This window comes from Ambystoma mexicanum, chromosome 3p, assembly GCF_040938575.1.
Source record: "Ambystoma mexicanum isolate Mex_15411 chromosome 3p, UKY_AmexF1_1, whole genome shotgun sequence".
Classification (NCBI taxonomy): Eukaryota; Metazoa; Chordata; class Amphibia; order Caudata; family Ambystomatidae; genus Ambystoma; species Ambystoma mexicanum.
In genome coordinates, this window is record NC_090925.1 from 152,095,339 (window position 1) to 152,122,638 (window position 27,300).

General features: G+C 46.7%; 1 protein-coding gene across 1 annotated transcript in view; it reads left to right on the top strand.

The window, feature by feature from the left end:
* Positions 1 to 20,630: 20,630 nt before the first annotated feature.
* Positions 20,631 to 27,300, top strand: part of LOC138580182 (C-type lectin domain family 2 member L-like) — a 407,308-nt gene continuing 400,638 nt past the window's right edge. Inside the window, exon 1 of the mRNA XM_069650510.1 lies at positions 20,631 to 21,313. Coding sequence (XP_069506611.1) covers positions 20,728 to 21,313 — 586 coding nt within the window. The 5' untranslated portion in view covers positions 20,631 to 20,727. The remainder of the gene's footprint in view (positions 21,314 to 27,300) is intronic.

Here is a 27,300-nt window from a genome sequence, read left to right on the forward strand (position 1 = left end):
GTCCCAGAGGTTACTGCATGCAATTCTGCCTAACATCGTGACGCATTAACTCCTGCTGTCTGGATTCCATAGGGATTGGCAGTATCTCAGAGGTCAGTAGTTGGTAATTAAAGCATCCTGTTAGCATTGCATGCATTGTCCGGAGGTTGGGGGAACACATTGGTTTGGTATATGCAGAGGAGTCTATTCCCATTACTGCCCACGAGTCATGCACGAACTTGCCTCTGCTTCGCCATTCTTTACAAGATCTGAACACTGAAAGCAAGCAGTTTGCTGAGTGGAAAGAGAGTCCCCCTAAAGGTGTGGGGAATGTATGACTGTTATGCAGGACTCCCCTGCAGAAAGTGAAGAAAGATGCACCAGAGATGAGAGTGATCAAGGCTTTCCTCCCAGAGTGCCCACAATTCACAACTCTCAAAGCATTGTTCTTATGGCTCCTTCAGAATCCCTTGTCATTAGCACATCATTAATGACAGTTCTGTAGCACATAAGCAGAAGAGAAGAGTCCTGCAAAATGGGCGTTTAGTCCCCTTTGGGAGTTATGGAGCTGACGCAGAGGTGGCGGCAGCTGTGTCCCTTAGCTACTGGATCAGGATGGCGATTACCATGACCTATGCAGTAGGCCGGTGACTCCCAGAAGTCACGTAGGGGGGCCGGGGCTGGGCCAATGCATTGTGTATCCCCGCAGGATATGTGCCGAGCAAACACTGAACATGGACAGTATTTATTTTATTTTTATTTATTTAACATATATAAAGTGCTCACACAGCCCGCAGGCATCGAGGTGCTGTTACAGGAATTGTTTGTTTTTCTTAGTTGCGTAATAGTGTTTTTTTTTTTTGTCTTAGTTGCGTATTTATAACGCGCTTAAACACCCAGAGGTTCTAAGTGGGGACCCAGGGATCGAACCTGTTGTTGCTTCGTGTCGTCTTGCTTCCAAGACGCGCACGCTGCCGCTGAGCTATCCTCCTGGGACAGCCATCTTTTCAGGCCCTAGCGTTCCTCGCTCCGACATTAACTGACGGTCGTGCAGGACTCGTTAATAACACGACCATGATGTGCGCAGCCGCATACCGTGGTCCATGCGCTCTGTCATGGGTCTTCTATCTGAGGAATGCGGAAGTAAGGCATACACTACTTGGCTGGAGGCAATGTTGATCGTGCTCGGAATGAGGACGTTGGCAGCTGCTGCTGCTGTTGTGGGTGGGCGAGTCAACTTTCCCTCTATTCTTTATCATGAGTCAGGTGCTTGGAGTGCATCTACAGTTCGGTTTGCTGTAGATCCGGTTTTGCATGTTCCCGGGGAGGGATACTTCTTGGCGGACATCCAGAGCTCGAGGCTTTACCTTGAGACATGGGAGAGCCAGGGAATTCATGGGTAGGACCGAGTCTAGGGGTCTGGCCTGGCTCCTAGGGCCCAACAAGAACAGAGCCTGGGGAAAGGCTGAGCAAAACGGGGGGGGAGCGTGGTGGGGGGGTCTATGTCAGGGGGCAAGACAAGGTGCTGTGAGTAAGGAAACAGATCGGGGACAATAAAGGACTAAAGCGGTTTGGGGCGAGAAAAGGGGCCAAACAGGACTGGGGCAACAAAATTGACTAAAAGGGTTGAGGACCACAAAATGGACCAGGACAAGAAGACGAGCGAAGGGGGCCAGAACAGGGCCAGCAAGGAATAGGGCAACAAAAGTGTGCTAAATTGGGACAACAAAAGGGGCTGATGAAAAAATGAAGGACAAGGGGCAAGAAAGGGGGCTAAACGGGACTGGGGGCTTCACAATTGGCTAAAGGGGTTGTGGGCTGCTAAAGGGCCGAAAGGGGCTGAAAAGGATTGGGGCATCAAAGTGGACACGAAGAGAGGCTAAAGCGGGCAGGTTCAACAAAAAGGGCCTAAAGAGGGCAGCAAAAGAGGGTGTGGGCTTACCTTTAAATTCACTGCCACGCTAGACGCTGCCAGTCTGACTTCAACCCTGCACCAGGGATAGAATACAAACATCCCTGTTTCAGACCCAAGTCATGCCTGCAGTTATCTAATTTAACAACTACCCAAGTGTCCCTGTAAAGTGGAACTATCCTATGTAAGAGGCCCTGGGGTGTACCCCAGTGATCGGGCTTGGCCCAAAGCAAAGAGCTCTGTATTGCATCAAAGGCTGCGGAATAGTCTATATGCCAGGTACGGAGGCAGGTCCCCAGTTCTGGCTGGCACAGCGAGTTCCCTTAACAAGATGTTGGGCAAGAGTTTGCCAAGAAAGTGCAATAAGGCAAGGAGCCGATCGCTTGCAGGGTCAGAGCACGGTAGCACCAGGACTCTTTCCAATAAACCGGGATGTGGCCAAAGCAAACTATGTTGGTAAAATAGCAGAATAAAACATGAGCCCATGTGTCCCTGCTGTTTAGGACATTATTATCTAGACCATCAGACCCTGGTGGCCTGTGAATTATCAGGCAATGGCATCCACAGTGTAGCTGCTTATATCCAACTAGATTCCCACAGGTCTTACCATCCCCAGGGGCCATGCTACGGAGCATAAGTTACAATTCTGCAGTGTCTATGTGCTCGTAACCAATTGCAGTAGCAATTTTTATTTGCCCTAATTGCCCATTTTGCCCTTCAAAAAGTTCGAGTTGGCCCAACTGGTGTGAACATCTAGTCTTAAACTGCGCTTCTTATGGGCAAGAAGAACGTCATATGGGGCCCAATTCTTAGCACACTCCAAGCCTACAGCACAAGTGGAGTGTGTAAAAGCAGCCGTAAGACCATACATCCACTCAGAGAACTCTTCCACGGCTTTAAACTTGCACAGAATATCCACACAGAGTCTGAGATTATCTTCACAATGTTAGGTGAGATCCAATCCACCCGATTGGCCTTTGTGTTAGTCACCACGGGACCCATGTCCCCTTTAGTGGATTGCTTAGTGCATGTCAAGGAAATCAGGGCATGGTCCCTGGCGTGAAATGCTCCACGATAAGAAAGACCATCAAATAGAAATCTTTCCAACTGATGACAAATAATCTATGGTAGATTTTGCTGTTACCCGTTGCCCAGGTCTAATACCACTAAGGGTGCACCCATTGGGCATGCATAGATTGGGTTTGTGCAGGCACTCCAACCACAGATTACTTGTTTTTCCCGTAGGAGTCCTAATGGGAGGGTCCCGTTTACTGACTCACAACAGCAGCCATTGAAATCACCCACTAAAGAGATGAACGCCCCCATTTCCTCCAGGATATTCAGTATGCTACACGTGCGTCTGCTTCCTGCAATGGGGGCGGGAGGGGTGTCGTAGCTGTTAATAAGCACCATGGTGAGGTTATTGTGGATCCTTACCTCAACTAGCAGCATATAGAGGGACCTTCCAGAAATAGGGACCTCCCTAGACTCAAGGAGGTTCGGGGTACCCATGAGTAAACCACACCTGGGCCTCCCTTTAGACTCCCTTAACAGTGGTACGGCAGAAAACCATTATCATCCAATAAAAACTCAACTCAGGAGCCAGCTTTCGTGCAGCAAAAACACATCATGACCCTTAAGGCACCTGCCTGCCTCCCCACTATCAATCAGCTTCTTACAGGCTTGTGAATTCCAAGTCCAAATGGTAAAAATGTTCCAAGAAAAAGCCAGGCCCTTTGCACTAAGTGAGATTACAAACCCCTGGAAGCCAATCCCTAGGCAGCTCACATGAGATTACAAAGCCCCTGGAAGCCAATTCCTAGCCAGCTCACATGAGATTACAAAACCCTTGGAAGTCAATCCCTAGGCAGCTCACATGAGATTACAAACCCCTGGAAGCCAATCCCTAGCCAGCTCACATAAGATTACAAACCCCTGGAAGCCAATTCCTAGCCAGCTCACATGAGATTACAAAACCCTTGGAAGTCAATCCCTAGGCAGCTCACATGAGATTACAAACCCCTGGAAGCCAATCCCTAGCCAGCTCACATGAGATTACAAAACCACTGGAAGCCAATCCCTAGCCAGCTCACATGAGATTAGAAAGCCCCTGGAAGCCAATCCCTAGCCTGCTCACATGAGATTACAAAACCACTGGAAGCCAATCCCTAGGGAGCTCACATGAGATTACAAAACCTCTGGAAGCCAATCCCTAGCCAGCTCACATGAGATTGCAAAGCCACTGGAAGCCAATCCCTAGCCAGCTCACATGATATTACAAAGCCCCTGGAAACCAATCCCTAGCCAGCTCGCATGAGATTACAAAACCCCTGGAAGCCAATCCCTAGGCAGCTCACAAGAGATTACAAAGCCCCTGGAAGCCAATCCCTAGCCAGCTCACATGAGATTACAAAGTCCCTGGAAGCCAATCCCTAACCAGCTCACATTGGTCAGAACGGCTGGTTGTGTGCAAATTACGGTGTATCGGTTGGCCTGACTGATACAAGTCATCTTTCAATGCCCTTGTATGCACTAGAAATGTCCTTGCATCAAGTCATACCATAATCCACTGTCCTTCGCAAATGCCATTATAACATGCAGGATATGTATGGACCCACAGTGTAGAATAGAGCGTGTAAGGTGTAGGTATCGAGCTGCTCCACCCAGGAAATGTCCGCTGATGTTACCACTCTTAAAGAAGGCATCATATGGAATAACGAGAGGATAGGCTCTGTTCAAACCACATTTAGGGACACACAATTCCCAAATTCAAATGCTATCTGAAGAAACAATAACAGCTGTGGTTTATCAGGAATTGCCCTCTGTATTAACAGGGGATTTGGCCAAACAGTTTGCTGCTGGTATAGTAACAGCCAGCAACTTTGTGGCTCTGGTTAGGCGAGCAATCAACGATGGCAGCAAAGATGTCAACGATGGCAGCAAAGATGTCATTGGAGCATGAAACTTCTTCAAGTCTGCAACATATGTCCCTTTCTCTGCTCATCTCCAATCGGTTTTGGATTCACTGTAGCACATCATTCTTTTGCCTAATTTACTTCTATGTCCTCTCTTAGGGAGAATTCTCATTCTATAGCTAATTTCCCTTACCTATAGAGTCCCCCAGGAGCTTTGCTGGATATGAAGGGTTTCTCCTGCTAAGAGTGAGACTCTTTTTCACACACTTAGGCATATTTGCTATGTGTGTTCTAGGCTATTTTTTGTGTTTAATGTCTATGGAATTTATCTCACCCTCATAGGAACCACCTTTATACACATGTGTTACACAGCACCCTCCCGTGTAGTAACACAGGGGTGTCGTAGTGACCCCCAAACATAGACTCAATACCCTGGGACTGACTACTGTCTCCTAGGGCATGTAAAGTCCCCATTGACTTTACTAGTAAATCTTTATGAACTAAACCAGTACAACCCGTCTTACTATGTAAGCACTGGAAAGGGTTAATACTTTTTCCCTGTTGTTCATTTTCGAGAGGGTACCGTACAGTCCCTCTCTCAAAAGTTTCTGGCTGGTGGCAGTGGTTACTACCAAAAATATTCGACCTCAAATATTTCCCTATGGGACTTTCCCATTGTTCGAGGCTACCACAATTACTGACAGCCTGTAACATACAGCCGTTTTTTTTTTTTTTAGATTAACTTTACTCCGGTAGGTTTTATTTGCCAGAACTTTTATATACATTCTTTCTCGTGTCTTTCTCTAAGATCATAACCCAGGTCAGGGATCCTTTGTTCGTCCTTTTGGCGGGCTTCTGCCAAGAAGCCCTCCTTTCGGCGCCAATGAGTCTGTGGTGGACCCATTGTGTGGGAAGGGGAGTAGGCCCCCTGGACAGGGTTGCCTCAGCAACCCATGTCGCACTCTGCCCTGATAGGCTGGAGGGTCTCCCACCAGGATGACCACTCCACTGTGTGAGTGACAGCTAGGCTGTATGAATGGGAATCTTTTTGCATAAAAGCAGGGTCCTTAGGACTGGAAGGACAAGACGTCGCCACTGGAACTAAGAAGCCAAAGAGGAGAGAAGCCGAAGATATCTGCAATGACTGAACCACCGGTGAAGCCCTGCTGCAGCGTCTCACCACTTTTCTCCACACGACGAGAGATCTTCATCTGCAAGAGCCTTCTTCCCTTGAGCTGGTGGGGCCAACCAGTTTAACAATCGCCTTCCAGGACCTGCCTTGGTCAAATCGCCAGTGCGCTGCACTCGGAGACCGGATAGCCAGGCACCCGTCCACCACAACCATGTTTTAAAGGAGCGTATCTTTTAATCCGTTTCGGCATCACCGCGGCTGGCTTCTTCCCTGGGCAGTGCAGTAACTCGAACCTTTCTCCACGATGAGAGCCTCTCTTCCTCTGCTGGACAACATGAACTGCAGGAACTGCCAGGAACCACCGCCACTGCAGGAGCCGCTTCCACTTTTTCAGGTACATTGTTTCGCCAGGCCTCCCGTTTTGCGGGGTATTGCTAATCCTTTGCTGAAATCCTTTACCTACCTCCTGGGTTGGCTACCCCTATCGACTAACATTGTCTGTCACTTTCTGCAACCACCTTTTCGAATCGTTTAACAAAGACTTGACTGAAGCTACAAGAACATTTTGCTCCTAGGCACGTTGTCCTGTACCACTGACTCTGGCACAGGCCTATTGACTCTGGCTAAATCTGTTAGAACTGCTTTCTCTAGATTGCTTCTCCCCTAGAAATGTGTTGGTGCACCTAACTCTTATAACCACCTTTTCTTTCCCTCTCTTTTTAAAACTTGTGAAGTGCCATTTTGCTCGGTTTTCACCTCAGTATTATACATGCTAATGTACTGCCTTGCCTAAACCTGTTCACAATCCTATTGGGAAGTGTTGCTAGGGTGTCTAAGAGTATATTTCTGTGCAACTTGTTCTTTCCCTCCCTTGTGAGAAATTGTTAGAGTGCCATTTGTGTTTGGTTTTCACTGTGCCATTTTGCTCAGTTTTCACTCTTGCTCAAACTTGTCTACAATTTAATCAGGGAGTTGTGTATACTTTTCTTGACAGATTTTAACCTGCTTTAATAACTGTGAATGATGTGTTGAACTAGAAGTGTGTATAATAAATATATATTCCTTTTAATACAAAGCTTTGGTCAGTGTTTCCTTGTGCCATAGTATTGTAGTCCTATTGTGTAAACCCTGAATACTGCTCATCTCCCTCTTGAGATAGGTCTGACTGCTTAGCCACAGCTACCAACTAAATTTCTGTGGTGCGGGCCGATACCAAAGGGGATTTATTGCTCATACCTGTAGTCTTAATCTTCTGTAGTGCTCCCTAAGGGAACTTCACAGGATTCTGCCTAACACTGGTGTACAGCGGTGAGGATAAAAATATTGGATTTACATTTTAGAGTGCTGCTAGTACCTTGGTTCAATTAACCACAAGGCTAACAATCACAAAAAGTTTATTTTAAACAAAGTCAAAGTATGGAACGTTACAGCCAGGTGACCCTCCTTACTAATACTGCTGATTATTTAAGGGATCTGTGTAGACAGAAAGGTCTTCCTGTCAAAGGCAAGAAATCAGAAATGATTGATAGACTGTTAGAAAAACAAAGTCTGGTTAGTGGGGCTGTAGTGCCTACTCCTCCAGCAAATGTAGCAAACATTAAGGATGATAATGTTGATGATGTTATTGTTGAAGAAAATGAGGAAGAGGAGGATAACCATGCCACCCCCTCTGGCCGTCTGCCTGCTCAAAAGCCTCAACCTGTGGCTACTGGACCTTTGTCAGGTCCCACATTAAGTCCTGAATTTATCTCACCGAAAACATGAGGCGTGAACTTGAATTCAAAAGAATTAGTGCCCAAACTGAACAGAGACACCAAGAACTAAGGCTCAAAGAAATTGAGCTCAATCATGAGCTAAAGATGAAGAAATTGTCTTTGGAAAATGCTTCTCTCCCCGAATCCTCTAGATCTTCCAGTCCAAAAAGACCCCGGATGCCTAAAGAGATTGTGGGTATGTATGAACCTAAGTTGGATGTATTAGATTGGTTAGCTATGTTTGAATACAATCATGGGCTCCAGGATATCACAGGGAATCAGTTGATCCCCTGGTTATTCTCTAGGCTCCCCCCTGTTGCATCTGATGTGGTAATGGAGTTGGGGGAGGTGGATAGGATGGATTATGAATGTGTAAAGCGAGCTTTAATAGCTAGATTTGGGAAGACACCTTCCCAGTACCTTAAGAGGTTTAGGACCCTCAAAAAGCATGATAGTACCCCTTGGGCTACTTGGGTGAATGAGTGTTTGAAGAACTTAGAGGGATGGATTAAGGGTTACAGAGTGAACACTGTGATGCTGGAAATGCATCAGAGGGACAGGGCCTCTGAATCCTTGTCCTTTACTGCCTTTTATCGTGTGTTCTGTCATGTTTTCTGCCCAGGAGTCCATGTGGGACTCCTGGCAGTGCAGCTCTCTCTTTTGGTTTGGTGAACAGACCCATGGGATACCCTTATGGCACCCATGGGTAGGGGTACAACCCTGTGCCCCTAGTGTATGTTTTTGGGCACCTGTGGGTGGCTCACAGAGCAGGGTATGGGCTGGTGGCAGCTCCATGCTGAAATTGACAGGTGCTCTGGCTGTCCTCCATTTTGGGATACCCAGGCCCTGCCATTGGAATCAGTTGATTCCTGATGGAAAACAAGATGCCCCCTGTGGCCTCTTGCTTTCTATTGCCTCTTACCTTGTTTTCCCAAAGTCCTGGGAAGCCCTGACTCTGTCCCTTCCCCCTGACTGGCTGTTGGGTGGAAGTTCCATATATGGTGTTGTTGTGAAGGCCCAGCTAGACTGACTGGAGCCTTCCCAGTGACTGTATGTTGTGGGTACCTCCTGTGGGTGGGACCTGGGTGAATGGAGTGTGTGACCAATATACACTCCTTGTTGTGGTTGTCTGGTTTCTGGCATGTGAGACAAAGACTGAGACAGCCCTGCCCGAAACTGGCCTGAATGCAGTGTGTAGTGTTGAATGGCTGGGTACTTGTCCCAATCCACATTCCTTGTTGTGAGTGTCTGAAAGGGAGGAGTGTGGCCTGAATGCACTGTGTGCCTGATTGGCTGACTGACTGCATGAATGCCCTGCTGTGTGATTGGCTGCTGTGTGTGTGCCAGCAGTGTGGATGAGAGACAGAATAGTATATCTGGGGACCTCTCACCACTGGAAATTGTTCAGAAGTTCAGAAGCGTTCAGAAGCTGAGTCTCCACTCAAGAGTAACTGGAACTGCTGACCCTCGACGCCCAGCTGGAAGAAGAAGACTTGCTGTTGCTTTTGCTTCGACCGATCCGAAGGCTGCCGTGTTCGTCGAGGTCTGACCCGAGAGAGGACCTGGCTAGGCGCCCTCTTCCCGTGCTCCGAGGGACCATCGAGCACCGCTGAATCTTCGCCGAAGCGCCCTGGAAGTCAGACCCTCGAAAGGCTGCCGACCCGAGACGGGACCGCCGAGGAGATCGAAGTGAAGCACCCGGACATCGACGCCGTCGAAGTCCATTGCCGTCGACCAGGGTTCGCAGGTCTGTGTAACCGCTGGAGGCCCGTCGAAGTTGTGTTGCCCAGCCGCGGGAACCACTTGATGCCGTGCCGCCGACGACCGGAGCCGTCCGCTCCTTGCCTAAGAACATCCGAATTGAAGGACTCCCTCGTCCGCATCGTCGACCGCTTTATCCTACCGGAGAAAGTCGAGGACGACCAACGCGCCGAGGAGAATCCGCCGGTGGGTTTCCCGCCACCTCACAACCCCAAAGACTCGAGCGACTCGACGCCCTTGCTGGGCCACCGTCATTCACAATCTTTGCGGTCCAGAACTAGTGTCGCTGAGGTGCCCCGCACGCCTCTTCCTCGCAGGGCGCCGACGTCCTGACGCCGACGAGCACCGCTCGGATCGAAGTCTGCCACCTCATCGACGCCGTTCTAACCTGTTTGTTGTCGGACGTTCGACGCCCCGTGTCTCCCGCTTGAAAGGGAAGGCAGTCAAGAAGGGCCGTCGATTCCCCGACACCGAACACCGAGTTCCTCAACGCTTCTCGACGCCTCTCGACGATCCGTGACTCCCGCTTGAAAGGGGGTCGCTCAAAAAGGATCTGTCGACGCCTCTTCGAAGAACTCGACTCCACCAGGTACATTGGGGGGGTAAAAACATTGTAGGAGAGAATAAGACTATTGAACAATATATGGACTGGGCTTGTGTTATATCTCTTTATTTTACAGGTTGCCCAGGTGGGGGGATCTCCACACAGAACTGTGTCCAGTAGCTAGGGCCAGTATTCTGCCTATTGTTTCAACCATCTGTTACCTCTTCTCTCTCTATTGCTGGTTTCCTTCTTATTGATCTGTGTGCCATTTTGACAGTATTGTGAATGCACTTTAATGAGGTCTAATATTAGTGGTACCACTTTAGAATTGTAGATATTTACCATTATTGATTTTCCTGAGCACAAAGTGCGTTATTGTGATAAGTGTACATAACCCTTGAATATTAATGATATAAAGACTGTGTTTTCAGTAATACAGTGTGTGGACATTCCTTTGTGGGGGCTTGGGGATACACTGTACTTAAGAACCAGCCTGCATCACCTCCTGAGAAGCTAGGCCTTGATTGCTCGTCCATCGCTACCGTAATAGAGAATCTTGGCTGGGGTCCTCTGTGTCTCTCCTCTACCATATAGAGAGTGGAAGTACAGACCCCCCCACCGGTCATTACAAACACTTATGAAGGAATGAGAAATCTTGTAATGTTGGAGTCTATTTATGATGCCTGCTCTCCTGAGCTCAGACAGCACTTGGCTGATTCTAAGGAAATGGATCCTGGAAAGTTAGGCAAGGCTGCTGACTTGTGGGTTGCCAACAGGGCTACTCACAAGGAATCTGGGGCAACTCAGAAGAAGGATGAGGGGAAGCAGCCACCAAAAGAGAACCAAGATAAATCTAATACCTTCCATCCCAAAGAGGGCCCCAAACAACAAAATAACCAGGGTAAGCACCAAGGGAAACCAAATAGGGCTAGTGAGTCCTCTGGTGCTCAACCAGAGGCAGGTTAGCAGAAACCCCCATTCCAGAGAGCATTTGGAAAATGCTGTGTCTGTGGGTCAACTGACCATATCAAAGGAGATCCCAGGTGCCAGGGTAAACTTGCAGGGATCAGCACTGCCTCCTTAGCCTTCTCCCCAGAGGAAGAAGTACAAATGGCTAGTACTCACTTTGAATTTTTTGCTGAAGAACCCTTGAGTCTTCAAGCAACGGTATCCTTAGAGTCCATGGGTCTGGTTAGCAAACAGAATAGGGGTGTGTATGACTCCCTTCCAGAAAACTCTAAAGTATATTACATGGACAGTGTTCTTGTCAATGGCCAGGATACTCCTGCCAGGAGAGACACTGGGGCCAGCAGAACAGTAGTGGATGAAAGCGTTTTCAAGCCTGAGGATGCTGCTAAGGCACCCAAAGGTCCCACTACTTTTCTGGAGGTCCTGTCCAGTTGGTTCCTATTCTACCATCCCTCATTCAGTGTAATAACATGACAGTGAGGATTCCTGTCAGTGTTCAGACTGAGGTGCCTGGGAGAGTCCTGTTGGGGAATGATCTAAAAACTCTAGGAGTAGTATCCAGTACCCCAAGCCTCTCGGTATAGAGAAGCAGAACCAAACCAAAGTGGCTAGGGAGGCCACTTTAAGGGACCACTCTAAGCCTGTGGGAACCTCTAGAGAGAACCCCACTACAAGCCCTGGTGTTAGCAAGATGGCCTCTAACCCAGGCAAATTTCAGGCTAGTATGTTAGGGAAATGGGAGCCCCAACCAAGCTCCATCATTGTTCCCCCAGTTTTAAAGTCTCTGACGCCCCTTGCCTCTGAGGAAGAGGTGCATAGGCCAACTGGGTCCCTCTCTAGGCCTAAGAGAACTGGTAATTCTCAGTGCTGGTGGAAAACCAGAAAAGAAAAGTCTAAGGCCAAAAGCCTCCAGACTGTTGGACCTTCTACAGAAGACTCCAACCCAAATCCTAGTATTAGGAGGGAAACTCCTAAAGTAGGTAAGGTTAGATCTAAGAGGAAGGGGAAGCAGGTACCTTGCTTAACCCCAGCCCCTCTACCCAAGGGTCTAAGACCCAACCTGCTCCCAAAAGAGGGGTGGTGAGGAACCCTGGAGGCCCCTCTAGATCTAAGGGAATCCTTTATAAGGACCCCTTGAAAAAGCCCATCACAGGTTCAGGAGTTGTACCAACCTCTGAGGGACTGGTCAACCAGATCCCCTATAACTTTAAAAAGAAAGGTGTTTCTCAAAGGGTTTGTAGGTCATATAGCTTACAAAGGAAAACCTTTGATTTTACCATTGAGCACAGGTCAGGATTTCACCACCAAAATGCTGATGATTTCTCTAGGATGTTTATAACCGACTAGAGGTAAGAGACTCATCCAGGAGTGGATTAGATCCTCCTGTCCCTTAGTCTGGGTGGGGGGGCGAGTGTTATGGGAGGATTCTCATTCTATGGCTAATTTCCCTTACCTATAGAGTACCCCAGGAGCTTTGCTGGATTTGAAGGGTTTGTTTTTTTTCTCCTGCTAAGAGTGAGACACTTTTTCCCACACTTAGGCATATTTGCTGTGTGTGTTCTAAGCTATTTTTTGTGTTTAATGTCTATGGGGTTTCTCTCACCCTCATAGGAACCATCTTTATACACATGTGTTACACAGCACCCTCCGTGCAGTAACACAGGGGTGTCCTAGGGACCCCCAAACATAGACTCCCTACCCTGGGACTGACTATTGTCTCCCAGGGCATGTAAAGTCCCCATTGACTTTACTAGTCAATCTTTATGAAATAAACCAGTACAACCCATTTTACTATGGCTGGAAAGGGTTAATAGTATTTCCCTGGAGTTCATTTTTCGAGAGGGTACCGTACAGTCCCTCTCTCAAAAGTTTCTGGATGGTGGCAGTGGTTACTACCAAAAATATTCAACCGCAAATATTTCCCTATGGGATTTTCCCGTTGTTCGAGGCTACCACAATTACTGACAGCCTCTAACAAACCACTGTTTTATTTTTATAGTAACTTTATTCCGGTAGGTTTTCTTTGCCAGAACTTTTATATAAATACTTTCTCGTATCTTTCTCTAAGATCCTATCCGAGGTCGGGGATCCTTTGTTCGTCCTTTTGGCGGGCTTCTGCCAAGAAGCACTCCTTTTGGCGCCACTGAGTCTGGGGTGGACCCATTGTGTGGGAGGGGGAGTAGGCCCCCTGGACAGGGTTGCCTCAGCAACCCAAGTCACACTTTGCCTTGATAGGCTGGAGGGTCTCCCGCCAGGATGACCACTCCACTGTGTGAGTGACAGCTAGGCTGTAAGAATGGGGATCTTTTTGCATAAAAGCAGGGTCCTGAGGACTGGAAGAGCAAGACGTCGCCACTGGAACTAAGAAGCTAAAGAGGAGAGAAGCCAAAGACATCTGCAACGACTGAACCACCGGTGAAGCCCTGCTGCAGCGTCTCACCACTTTTCTCCACACGACGAGAGATGATCTTCATCTGCAAGAGCCTTCTTCCCTTGAGCTGGTGGGGCCAACCAGTTTGCCAATCATCTTCCAGGACCTGCCTTGGTCTAATCGCCAGTGCCCTGCACTCGGAGACCGGATAGCCAGGCACCCGTCCACCCCGACCGCGATTTAAAGGAGCGTACCTTTTAATCTGTTTCGGCATCACCACGGCTGGCTTCTTCCCTGGGCAATGCAGTAACTCGAACCTTCCTCTACGATGAGAGCCTCTCTTCCTCGGCTGGACAACACGAACTGCAGGAACTGCCAGGAACCCCCACCTCCGCGGGAGCCGCTTCCACTTTTTCAGGTACATTGTTCCGCCAGGCCTCCCATTTCACGGGGTATTACTAAATGTGTTTGAAATCCTTTACCTACCTCCTGGTTTGGCCACCCCTATCGACTAACATTGTCTGTCACTTTCTGCAACCACCTTTTCGAATCGTTTAACAAAGACTTGACTGCAGCTACAAGAACATTTTGCTCCTAGGCACTATTTCCTGTACCACTGACTCTGGCAAAGGCCTATTGACTCTGGCTAAATCTGTTAGAACTGCCTTCTCTAGATTGCTTCTACCCTAGAAATGTGTTGGTGCACCTAACTCTTATAGCCACCTTTTCCTTCCCTCTCTTTTTAAAACTTGTGAAGTGCCATTTTGCTCGGTTTTCACCTCAGTATTATACATGCTAATGTACTGCCTTGCCTAAACTTGTTCACAATCTTATTGGGAAGTGTTGCTAGGGTGTCTAAGAGTATATTTCTGTACAACTTGTTCTTTCCCTCCCTTGTGAGAAATTGTTAGAGTGCCATTTGTGTTTGGTTTTCACTGTGCCATTTTGCTCAGTTTTCACTCTTGCTCAAACCTGTCTACAATTTAATCAGGGAGTTGTGTATACTTTTCTTGACTGATTTTAACTTGCTTTAATAACTGTGATTTATGTGTTGAACTAGACGTGTGGAAAATAAATATATATTCCTGTTAATACAAAGCTTTGGTAGTGTTTCCTTGTGCCATAGTATTGTAGTCCGATTGTGTAAACCCTGAATACTGCTAATCTCCCTCTTGAGATAGGTCTGACTGCTCAGCCACAGCTACCAACTAAATCTTTGTGGTGCAGACTGATACCAAAGGGGATTTATTGCTCATACCTGTAGTCTTAATCTTCTGTAGTGCTCCGTAAGGGAACTGCACAGGATTCTGCCTAACACCCTCCCATATGTTAGATGCGGCTCCTCGTATTGGAGGGACATTCAGACCAGCATTCACTAAGCCAATAGGAATGGCTTTGCAAATTTAGAGGACAAGAAGAGTTTTCTTGTCCTGTGGGACCCCAAAGAAAATGTACATTTCCGACTTCCACATTTGCAGCATACTTGCCAACCCTATGGACTTAGGCGGTAGGCTGCTCTGCTTTTTGTGCAGTCCTACCACCTGCCAATTTCATGTACAGATCCTACAGCTATTTATAGTGTCTGCTTGGATTAGTGGCAGCTTTATGGGGCTACGACCAGGCCTGGCTGACTGTCAGCCTGGTCCCTGGACATCCTGCTGCCCTGCAAGCAGAAATTAATTCTGTTTTTACAGGGGGTGAAGCGTTGAACTAATAAAATTGATTGATGGGCACATGACTTGAGGTGCAAGCACATAATGCCACACAGCCCATGGCTCAGCTATGTGCCCGAACTCTGCTCTCCGTGTGTTTCCTGCTGTGAGTGCACTGCAGAAATGTGCTTCCCCTCTGTGGTGGCATGCCCTCATTGTCTACTAGGTCTCGGTGATTCATTTGGAGTTAGACAGGTAATTGTGTCTTAACTTCCCAGTTCGCATTTATTTTCAGTATAGTCTGGGGAAATTATAAGCATTGCTCCTGGCAGTAAAAGTGCATGATTTTCAGCGATTGAGCCTGGCAAAAAACTGACCCTTCCCTGACAGTTTGCTCTGTGGGATGTAATTCTTCTGATCTTGATGCCAAGTTAGGTAATCGCATGAAGAATACATTTCATATTTGGCATGCAAAGTAGTTTGTAAAATATGAATTCCAAAGCCCACCAAAGATAGCAATACAGATAAACCTAGCCATTGCAACACCTATTTAATCTTGGATCAATATTTCATTCACTCGTTCACACTTTTGGACATTAGAAGTGTGCAGGAACGGCTTTAAAATCAATTTCTGTAAACCCTGGCAGTTGATTTTGTATTCATGTTCAGATTATGAATGCTGGACTATATGTATCAGAATACAAAATGAAAGGAGCATAGATGTTAGGTATTTATTATCATTTTACACCTGCCCTTTGACAACTAAAGAGCGCTTAAACGGCCCAAAAGGTTGCACTATTTTAAAGCATATTTTCAAACATGATCCATTCCACTCTATAGGTGCTTACCGAGCCCCAGTTTTTCTTTGCATTCTGGGACTTTTAATCTGAGTTTTATAATGGGAAAAACAGAGCTACAAGACCAAGAATGCAAAGGAAAAAAGTAGAACTGAATAAGCACCTACAGATTTGAATAATATGATATGATGTGGCCTTTTTAACGCGCATGTAGACAAGTGTTTCTAGGCGCGAATTGATCAAGTTGGAAACTATGTTAAAGATGTGGAAATCGCCTGAAGAGCCTATCTGATAAATCCATGTGCTTATAAGTCATGATTTGCTAAAGCTGGCATTTGTATACAAAGTGCAGAGCACTTGCACAACAAACAATCCTCATCATCATGTAACCCGGGTGGAAACCTTTGTGAGGGAAGAGACATCTACAGCTGGTGTTTGTAGCAGCTGTTAATTAAACTGCTGCTCATTACCAGAAAGTTAATGCAGAAATAGATTTTTGTTACTTGTATATTGTAAAATGAAAATATGTTTTGGTGTGGCAAAAGCTGTGAACAGTGCTCAGACTTCACTCATGAGTGGTATTACATGATAGACTGTCCTGCATTGGTGCAGTCACTCTGGCCATGTTTTCTAATTGTGGCATATCATTTTCACTGCCAAAACCAATATTACCAGTGTTCTTATGTGGGGATAGTGGCATATATTGATGCAGCCATAATGGACATGTATAAGCACAACCAGCATGAAACAGTTTTTTGTACTAGAATATATTGTGGGAAAAGCATCAGGATAATGCTCCTGTGCAATGCTGGTGACTTACATCTATTTGTTCATGAGTTCACCTACACAACTGATTGAAAACTGTGTGGCTTTATACTCATTTTTTAAAGAAAGTGTGTTTTAAAATGCACCATTTTAACCCATTATTTTAACTCCTTTCAGGAATTATACAATATGCCCTCCCACCGCCTCCCCAAACTCCCAATTCCTTGGTACAGGCTCCCTTGCTATCCTCAGACTCTCGTATGTTGGTGGGAAAACATTTACTCGTTCTAATTAAAAAATCACCAGCCGCTACTGCTCATTGAGCATTCTGATTTCTAATGATGGCTTAGAGGTCAAGGACACTCATTTACTGTCATTTGTTCTGGACCCTATGTTACGTTATGTTGTTTCCTGTGATGTCATGAGGTTAGTGGTTATGTGATGTAATTTCCTTTGTCATTATTAAGCTCATTCAGTGCTTTAAGTGGGATTGGAAATCGAGGGGGGGGCTCTAATTTGGGGATGTGGCCCAAGGAGATGCCTCCTAATGAGATCCCAATAACGAAAGAAGGGGTTGCCCCAATAGTGGTACAGCTGTGGTGGGGGTCTGGAGTAAAAAAACGTACGAATCCAAAAAGCTGGAGAGAATGATTCTAACCTAAATCAAGGTTTTGATCCAGTATATATTTTCATTTGGTATCACAGATATTTATAATTAGTTTCCCTCGGGAACTGAATTATAATCAAAAGAAGTAGATACAAAAGAAGAAGAGAAGAACCTAGTGGTTCTCAATTTATTCTGATTTACAATAAAAATACACTGAGTAAAAAAACAAGAATAAGGTCAAGCACTCTTGAATTCAGAAAATGCATGTGCAGAGAGTGAAAAATAAGTGAGCAAAAGACAGTGAAGACGAGGTCATACATACATTTATAATACAACCTGTGCAAGAACGTCACCAACTCAATCAGGCAAAATCATAAATACATTTATAACACAGCCTGTGCTGAAAGTGTCACAGGTGCAATTTACATTCAATTTACAATATTGTGAAGAGTTAAGTTCCATTTCATAAGACAATATTGTTGGATTAGAGGTCTGCCTATGTAAAAAGCAACAGTTACTAATGTCTTAAAGGTCTGGTATGGTATAGCTCAAAAACCTCAATGTCCCTTCTAGCATCGACCTGATTACGTTTCGGCGGGCCACCTGTAAGGCCAGGGTGTCAAAAACGCCTTCTTCGGGGCAGATTTGATGTGATAATCCCAACAGGGAAAGCAGACAAATATAAATTCCTAAAGATGGGTAAATATAATTGATAGAAACCTCTTGATGATTGTAATCAGTTAGCAGGGTAGCTTCATAAATCGCTTAATTAACTTGGTGTGACTACTTATTTGAAATGTCCTGAAAGAGCCTTACCCAACTAATTGGTGGAGAGATTTCAGGAACAGAGTTTTTTGACAGAAACCCACATCGCAGCAAACATGCGTGTCACAGCAGGGCGGACAGTCAAAACCAGTGTTCAACTGTAATATCTGTGGATGGACAAGGTTACCCTATTTTAGACAGTCCATCTATTTGTGAAATAATTTGATTCATGCGTGATAGTAAAAGTATGGCAATGCATACCTGGTATCCACAAATGTAGTGTGTCCATGGCGGGGTAGTGTCCTGAAAACGCGGTGTGTCCGTGTATCGCCAGAATTGTGGTAAAATGAACACTTCGTACCAATGTTCAGCCTAATTAGATGAATAGAGTGGCCTATAGTTAGAAAATACATGAGACCAATACACCTGCATTGCATAACGTGCATGGCTATTTCATAGCAAGTGAAAATGGTGCAATTTCTTACTTGTCACAAATGTGCCTGTTCCTAAGGATGAACTGGTCATGCGCAGATTCTCCAGTTGATTTAGTTCCTAGGCGCTCAAACAAAGTCGACCACTGTACTGTCCGGAGATACATTCTAATGCGTCCATTTTTAATCTATAGAATAAATGGAACACTAAGGGGTGGGCAGCTGGTAAAAGAGGTGGAGCTGGGGCATACTGGCGTCATTACCTGTGATTCGCCCAGCCCCTCCTTTTAAACAAAAGAAGGGCTCGGCGCACCAAAAGATGTGGCACCAGTGTGCTCCAGCTCGCATGCAGCAGGCAGCCCTTTCATTCAAGGAGCCCGCTTTAACCATGGGTTCCTTGAATGAAAAGTCTGCCTGCTGCTGGTGTCTATGTACTCAGGGCCATCTTAAGCACTTTGGGGGACCGGGGCACAGACACCTCTGGGGCCCCCCTCCAAAAGATCAAAGGAATGAAGGGATATAGATAACAACCCATAGCTTGATATGCTGCCACGCAGATATCAAAATAAGCATAGTAAACTTCCTTGCAATGATGTTAGAGCCTTATTGATTTGATATGGATGCACAGTGCCTTTAATGATCCTGCTTTTCAATAATGTGGTTGGAACCTAGCTGGTAGTCGCCAGTGTCTCTTGCCATACAAAGTGCTACTGGCCTGGCTTTGCCACAGAGTGTTGCATGCCCTGTGGTTACACACTCAGTCTAAAGAGGTACACATGCTCGTCTACATTTTTTTATAACTGCCCCTTGCCTTGTTCTCAACCTGAAATGGAGAAATCAGTATAAAAAATTACACCAGCCTTGTTCTTGAACATGCCTTATCTTGGACAAGCCAACCAGAATCCTCAGTATTCTGCGCAATTATCTTCACAATGCAGAAGTTATTATTTCACACAAGCGGCTTAACACATATATTGGTAACACTGTGTCGGCCTTGCTGGAATTTGGTATTGTAATCTTGCATGGGAACGCATACCACTGCAATGAGTACTTAACACACTGAGCTATCCTCTGAACCATTGGGACACTCAAATGTATCAATATGTATTTCAACTTTGGCTATTGCACATGGTCAATTTAATCCCCACAGAAAGGTGAGAATGCTACAGGTGTTGTGCCACGCAAACTATGTATACCACAGTGAACATAGCATTACAGGATGAAAAGATCAGAACAAAATGTACTTGTCAACAACAGACAGAAAATAGGTTTAGCCATAGCAGCAGACCATAGAAAATCCTGATGTGTGATAATTTTGTTGAATTGGGGAAACTGACTTTTTTTTTAATAAGGCTCCTTCTTGGCGCCCCCTCCAAGGTGGGGGCCCAGGACAAGTGCCCCTTTTCCCTCCCATAAAGACGTCTCTGTATGTACTTGAAAAAGGAGAAGGGCTGGAGGGCCCAGTCTCTCCTTTTGTTCCGAGCAACTAGTCATCACCCAGCATTCGTGCTGGGTGATGACTAGTTACTCGAAACAAAGGAGAGCTGTGTAGTCCAGTCCTCCTCCTGTTTCAAGTACATAGACATCAGGCAGCCCGCACTGCATGGTTACACCTGCTGCTTGCAGGTGTCAGTACTTCTGTTTAGAAAAAAGAAAAGGTGATGCCTTTTCTTTTTTCTAAACAGAAGTGCTGACACCAGCAGGCAGCTCGTGTAACTGTGCAGCCTCTTACACGGCTGCCTGAGGTGTCGGCGGGGGTGGGCCCCGGCAGGGCCCCAGCTCGGAAGCCATTTCTGGAGACTGGCGGGGTCGGCCCCGGCCCACTTAAAGCCCTGAGCTAATTACTATTTTTGAACCTTCAAGAATCCTACAGATTTCTGGTCACAGAATGTTGGCATGTATGTGTTTCTAGGTTTCATTACTTGAAGAAAGGGTAAAGGTCTGAGGTTCGTGTATGCAAAGTGTGATATGTTTATGCGAGGGATGGTGCAGAGCGGTTCATGTACGGCCGGGACTCTGAAGCTGAGAACAATGAAGAAAGGGCCTAAGGTTACTGTACATTTGGGGGCCAGAGAGGAACCAGTGCCGCCCCCTGGTCTCGATACAGATTCCAAACACGGTCGGGTACCGGCTGGGTCTTACCCTGAGGCCCCGTGTTGTTCAGGAGGAAGGTGGGAGGAGGAAGCAGGTAGCTACAGTGCAGATTAGGTGAAAGGTCAACCCTCTGTGGTGCCTTCCCCTTTAAGGGCACACACACGGCGGAAACATTGACATTGTCAGAGCTGTCAGAGGGAGACGGCCAGCAAGCACCGTGTGCTCTGTGGCTCATGGGGCGGGAAACATACGGATATTGGTAAGAGCGATCTCGACAGGATGGAAGGGCTGCACTCTCAGAGAGCTGCTGTGACTATTAAAGCCCCGGAGGATGGGAACACGGTGAAAGGAAAACCACCACCCAACCAAAGCAGCATCTCCACGGACTCAGGAGTTTCCCTCCATTACTCAGGGTTTAGCAGGGATTACGAGCGTTCCTCAGCATATAACACTACAATCACGTCTTTATATCCTTCAGACTACCCTGATGCCCTATCGCAGCCAGCACCCGGGGCACTGGACAGTGAAGCGGAGTCCACTGCGCAGGCGGGGTGTGAGGCGGGGTCCCAGCAGCTCCAGGGTCCAGGGTGGAGAAAGCCTGCGAGGGGCGAGGCCTCGGGACTGGCGCTTTCACTTTCCCAAGATGCACGCGGTGCAGGGAGAGATACAGAAGAAGGAGTGGATGTCACTGATGACCCGCTGTGCCCCCTGGCATGGCCAGGCCCCGCCAAGAAAGAGAAAGAATGGACTGAAGGCCCTCGGCCGTATCTACGGAAACAGCTCCCGAGAAAAGTGGACACGCGGCCCACGGAGACACCAGCAGGAGCCGGGAAGCGCTGCCCAAGGTGTCTGCTGCCCTCTAAAGGTAAGATGCGCAACTACACTAGTGATCTGTCATTTCTCAGGAATCGGGGACTGCGCTGCTCCGCTGCCAGTGCAATAATCCGCAGCTTCCGCATAGAAGTGCGTCAGTTCTTATCCTCACCCCAAGTTGCACGGCAGCGCAACTACGCCAGAAATCACAGCCCGATTCCCCTTTCTACAGTTAAACTAATATGTATTGTGGTAAATTGCACATGTCTGTCATCTCCTGAATCAACATTCTCTCCCCCTTGCTTCATTTGTGTCAGGGTTTGGCGGGTCTGAGCCCGGATGCATAGGGGTTCATTGTGAGTTTGCTGGTATCCCATTGGTAACTCCCGCAGATGCCGGCAAACTTACCCTACCGTTTGTTTCTTCCGTCTGATATTCCAGTGTTACCGGGATAATCCAGGTGGCGGAAACACCAGTAGGCCCCCGTTCCATGGGGTCCTATTGGACTCCACGCAGGGTTTTGCCGCAAGTACCGGTTCCGGTAATTGCAGCATTTTGTTACTGGTGGGGGCATGATTTACCGGCAGGTCAGGCCTCGATGTAGATCCGTGGCCCCCCACCAGCAAACTTGTGTTTATCCAGTCTGGTAAAAATGCTGGTGCTGAAATTACCGTGAATTTTACCAGCATTTTTTCATGACTGGGGAAACTGTAATGAGCACAATAATTGCCCTCACTGGCACTTATTAAACAGGTTTAACCACTTTATTGTAATGTTCAGATGTGGGGTTTGCGGTACACGTTTCAGAAAGTTACTTTTTAATTAAACCAGCCTTCACATTGTCATGGCAACATGCGCGGGTACATGCTGCTCATTGTTACTGAAAAAGGTTAAAGTTGATTGAACATGACTGACATTTGATGTGCAATCTGGCTGGCAGGCCCATCACATGCTCTGCTTTCAGCAAGATGTTTGTGTGCAGTAGCATATGAATTTTTGACACACCTTGATACGTGCCTGTTTTTGGTAGAGCTGGGAGAGCCAGAGATCTTGTGGCTACGACCGAACCAATGCGGAGTCAGGAGAATGGACGTGCAAAACGGGAGAGGTCTATCGGGAATGGAAGTGTAAAACGGAGATCTGTTAGAGCAGAGTATGTCCCGACAAATTTCCCCATCTCCTTAGCGAATGCCTCACCAAAGAGGAGGCCTTGAGCCGCTTTACCTCCTTTGTGTCTCTCAGAGGATAGGGCACAATTTGTGTTGCCCAATAGAAACCACTCTCTGTGTCCAATATGCCAGCATGTCTGGGTCTACTGGCTCCCCTGTGTCTCTGGCCCTCTTGGCTAGGTCCATGATCTTGGCTACTGGGCCTGTCCGATCGAGGAGCTTCTCCTGGCATCTCTTCCAGGATCTGTCCACCCCTCCGTGGAGGTCTTTTGAAGATTTTGTCACAAATATAATCATGCGTGGATCAAGCTCCAGCGTTTTTGCTACTTTCCCTGACAGTTCCGGTCTAGGGCATTCTGACCACATGCAAAGTCTCTCCTTCTCCAGTGGTTTTCGTGAAGGCTGCCAGTCTGAGGATTTTGGGTTTCTAATGGAATCGGGGTCAAACATTTCTGACACTTCTGTATCTGGTACCACAATAAGCTTTTCTTTTCTGGGTTTTTTCTTGCACTAGATGAGCACTGCTTCTGCCTTTGAGATGGGCCTCTCGTCATCTGTCAAGGTATCATTGTCCAGTGCCCCATCCGTATCCCTTATATTATCGTCCCTTGGGGAAGGGGGTAGGAGGCATGGCACTGCTGATCTCTGGAGGAAATCTCCTTTGAGTATCACGAAGGTGTCGGCTCCCTTTGGGGCTGTTTGTACTCCACTTCATTCTGGACCCGGGGGCGTAGAAGAGTCCTTTCTCTTTTGGGTCAGATTACTCCCCAGTTTGTCACCCTGTGGTTGGGAGACTATTGCGGGCGTGTCTTTTACTTTCCCACTCTGATCCGGGTGATTGTTGCTCCCCAACAGGGTCTCCAGAGTGTCTAATCTCTCTTGTAGGGGTCTAACACCCTGGGCCACAGCCTCCACCAGTGAGTTTCCCAGCACCTGTTTTTAAAACGGAGTGCCAGGTCGCTCTCAGGCTCTTTGCCTTCCTGGCTGCCCTAACTCCATGTGTATTCTTTCATGGTATCTCCTTGCCTGGGAGTGGACATTTTGTACGGGTGGTGCCACTGTCTGATTCAGCGGGCTGATGCGACACACCCGCTCTAACTAAGAAAGGCTTATCAGTAGAAATAATCTCACTCTTTAATAAATGTCTTTTTTGTGGCCGAGATGAGCTGATTTGGTGTATTGATTCCTTTCTCAATGGTTCCCCAGCAATCTCTGCTGTTGTGTGCTCCAACTCCGATATTCATAGTATTGGGGATGCTTGGTCACGCTCGCAGACCTTAGTGCACAATTATCACTCTTGCGAGGTCCCTGGCGAAGATCTGTTATATGTGCTGTTTTGCGAAGCCAGCACGTGCCGATTGCGTCACGTGTATTCGCACAAGAGCCGTGCACTGCTCCCTGCTCCTCGGCAAATCTCCAGAGCGCCAGGAGCTCCAAAATGCTAAGGGAGGTGGCAAACAGTCCCCCGGATGCGCACCTACTCAAGCACGGGCCCTGTTTTCTGCCTTCCTGTAGGTCGTGTGAAAAAAAAAAGTGCGCTGAAGCGGATCTCAACAGCACGATTATGGGACTCCACTAGCCCTCTCAGTGAAACAAATCACATTTACTACACATTAGGAGCATTATGAAACCTTCACACTACAATAAAAACATATAATTAACACGAAAAGTATCCATGCTGGACGGTATGTATACATGCAGTACTTATCTCATTGAAGAGCAGAAAGGAAAGAGGAAGGGACCTGGACAGGAAGTGAGTTGTTGGGTCCAGAGACAGGAAGGAACTACAGGATTGCAATGACTGACAGGTATTTGTAGTTCCATAATGTTAAAAAAGTTTTTACAAAAAAAAATGAAGTTTTTATAAGTATCAAAGTGATAAGATTTAAAACTGCTGAAGAGTAGAAATAAAGGAAGTTGAAGCATAATGCTTGCCTCAGGTCTTGAAGAATCAAACATGTTGCTAAAGTAACCATTCCAGAGGTATCTGTAGATAAAATGGCCAACACATAAGCATTCCAAAATACTGGAGTTAGTAAACCACAGTGGATCACCAATGTAAAAAACAGATTAGCAGAGAGACAATTCGGATGAATGCGGAATAGATACTGGAAAATCCTTTCATTTTTTGCAAATGGTAGCCACAGATGTCTATGGATTCCACCTCTAAGACTGAATTTCTACTGCTGAACAACAACACTGAACAGCCGGACATCCAGACCAGGCTCTCTGCTATGCACCCCGAGGGCTTCACACCCCAGCTGGCCACCTGTGCCAGGTCCATTGGGTTTGACATCAACAGACACCTCTCCTTCAAACAGCACATAGCAAGGAAGACACCAACGGCTTGGTACCAACACTATCTCCTGCGAAAAATTGAGCCCTTCATCTCAGAAAACAACATCAAATCTGCTGTCCTCTGCTGGGTTCTCTCCCACCTGTTGGTGGCTATGCCCTTTCGGAAGGCCTTTCAGCAATTATGCTGGCTACCCTGAGATGTGCCCTGCATGCTGCAGCATGACTCATCAAAGGACTCTGCAAATTCGACCACATCACTCAACCCTGATCAAACTGCACTGGCAGCAGCTGCAAGCCCAGAGGCGTTGCTGGGGGGGGGGGGTCTGAGGGGGCTATAGCCTTGGGTCTTTTGGTTGTAGCCCCGGATAGAAGCTCAGGGACTACTACCAAAAGACTATAGCTATCCCCGAATCCCGCCAGTCCCGACATTAGCTTAGCCCCTGATCTTTTCCAGACCTAGCAACACCCCTGTGCAAGCCTGTATCATCTGCAAATCCTGCTGCATCATATTTATACAAGGCTGTCACATTGAAGTCCCAAGCTACCTCACTGGGAAACTGAGCATTTCTGGAGGCCTATGATCCACCAGAAGTAAAGACATGTGCAGACTTGAACTCTCCTGTGCAGGAAATAAAATAACAGAAGACAGGCAATCTCTGTCTATGCCGCAAGACTCCGGAACCTCCTCCCCATGAACATCTGATTTGCCCCCTCACCTATAAAGTTCAGGAAGGATCTTAAGACCCTCCTCTTCAAGGAATGCATCGACCCTAAGACCTAGGTCCAGACACCCACCACACCACTCCCTAATTGAGACTGGGTGATCTGATCCCAACTATTTCCTTCCCTAGTTACGTGTAGATTCACTGCTGATAATTGGCTGCTTTCTGATTTTGTTAGATCCCCTCTCCCTTGTTTCTCTGCTCCCTAACCTTACCCTTCCCCTTATGATTGCAAAGTGCTCTGTTGCTTCCCGAAGCTCGGCACTCAATAAATACCCTAATAATAATACAAATTATAATAATGGATGCGTGTGTAGCTTTTTGTAGGAATGCATCAGTAACAAGGAGAAGGGGGGGCAAAAGGACTTTTTTGTTAGAGGGGGGCTTGACTCAAAAAGGCACTATAACGTGGTAAGAAAAAGAAGAAGAAGAAGAAGAAGAGTCATCAGCTACCCCTGTTCAACCGTGTAGGGGGGTAGGCTTAAAAGAGACAGGTAGCTAGTTTGTGCAAATACTAGCTACGGAAGGTCACAAGATGATTTCGAGAGAATTTTATGGTAAATCAATGTATTCATGAATTCAAACACACACATCTAAAAACTGTAGGTTCACAACGAACAATTGACAATAAATACTACCAGTTCACAAGTAGTATTGAAATTCGCACTATGGTACTAACCCTCACTCACTAAACTGTGATGTATAGAACAGTTTACAAATTAAATTTTGAGCTCAATTTGGCTCAAATGTATTTTTTATAGGTTCAATTGTTTGTTGTGAACCTACAGTTTTTAGATGTGTGTTTGAATTCATAAATAAATTGATTTACCATAAAAGTCTCTCAAAATCATCTTGTGGCCTTCCGTAGCTAGTATTTGCACAAACTAGCTACCTGTCTCTTTTAAGCCTACCTCCCCTACACTGTTGAACAGGGGTAGCTGATGACTCTTCTTTTTCTTACTATGCATCAGTAACAGAAATAATGTAATAATGGCAGACTTCCCAAATTTCAGACATCCTTTAGAAAACGTCGGAACTTAACTTAATGGTTACCCACTTGCCTCTGTTATGTTATGTTATGTTAGAGGCATTTAAGCGCAACGGCCACTCGAGGGTATCTTGCACTAGAGAGAGAGCAACGTCCATAGCAGGAAAGACAAAATGGAGTTAGTCATTTAAAAAAAGAAATGTCTTGATCGCTTTCGTAAAATCTATCTGATTACATAGTTTCTTTATGGGTAGTGGCAGCTCATTCCACAAAATAGCGGCTGCCACGGAAAAAGGCCAACCTCCTACCCATGCTCGTCAATAGGAAGTCACGATAAGCAGGTCAGCAGTTGCGGAACACAGCTGATGGTTAGGATAATCATGCACAAACTTGGCCTGGAGAAACTCTGCTCCCAGATTATGTACAGCCCGGTGAACAATAGACAGAGCCTTGAACCTTATGCATTGACTCACAGGCAACCAATGGAGGTGTCGTAAAAATGGAGACATATGGGCTCGATAAGGGGGGCCAATAGCTACTCTCGTGGCCACGTTTTGCAGACGCTGGAGTGTCTGAATAAGCCCCTTTGGTTCAGCCAGATACAAAGAGTTGCGGTAGTCCAGCCTGGATAGGATGAGAGCTGCTACCACCGGAGGACAAAGAGGCTCAGAGATCAGAGGGAGCACTTTTTTCAGGACTTTCAACTGGAAATGTCCTGTTTGACAAACGGCTGCAACCTGGCTATCCATAGAAAGAGAAGCCGATAGTGTTACACCCAGATTTCTTACCTTCCCCGTAGGAATGGGGAGGGCACCAAAAGAAAACATTTCTATGTATCTCTTCTTCCATATTTTTTCCTCGT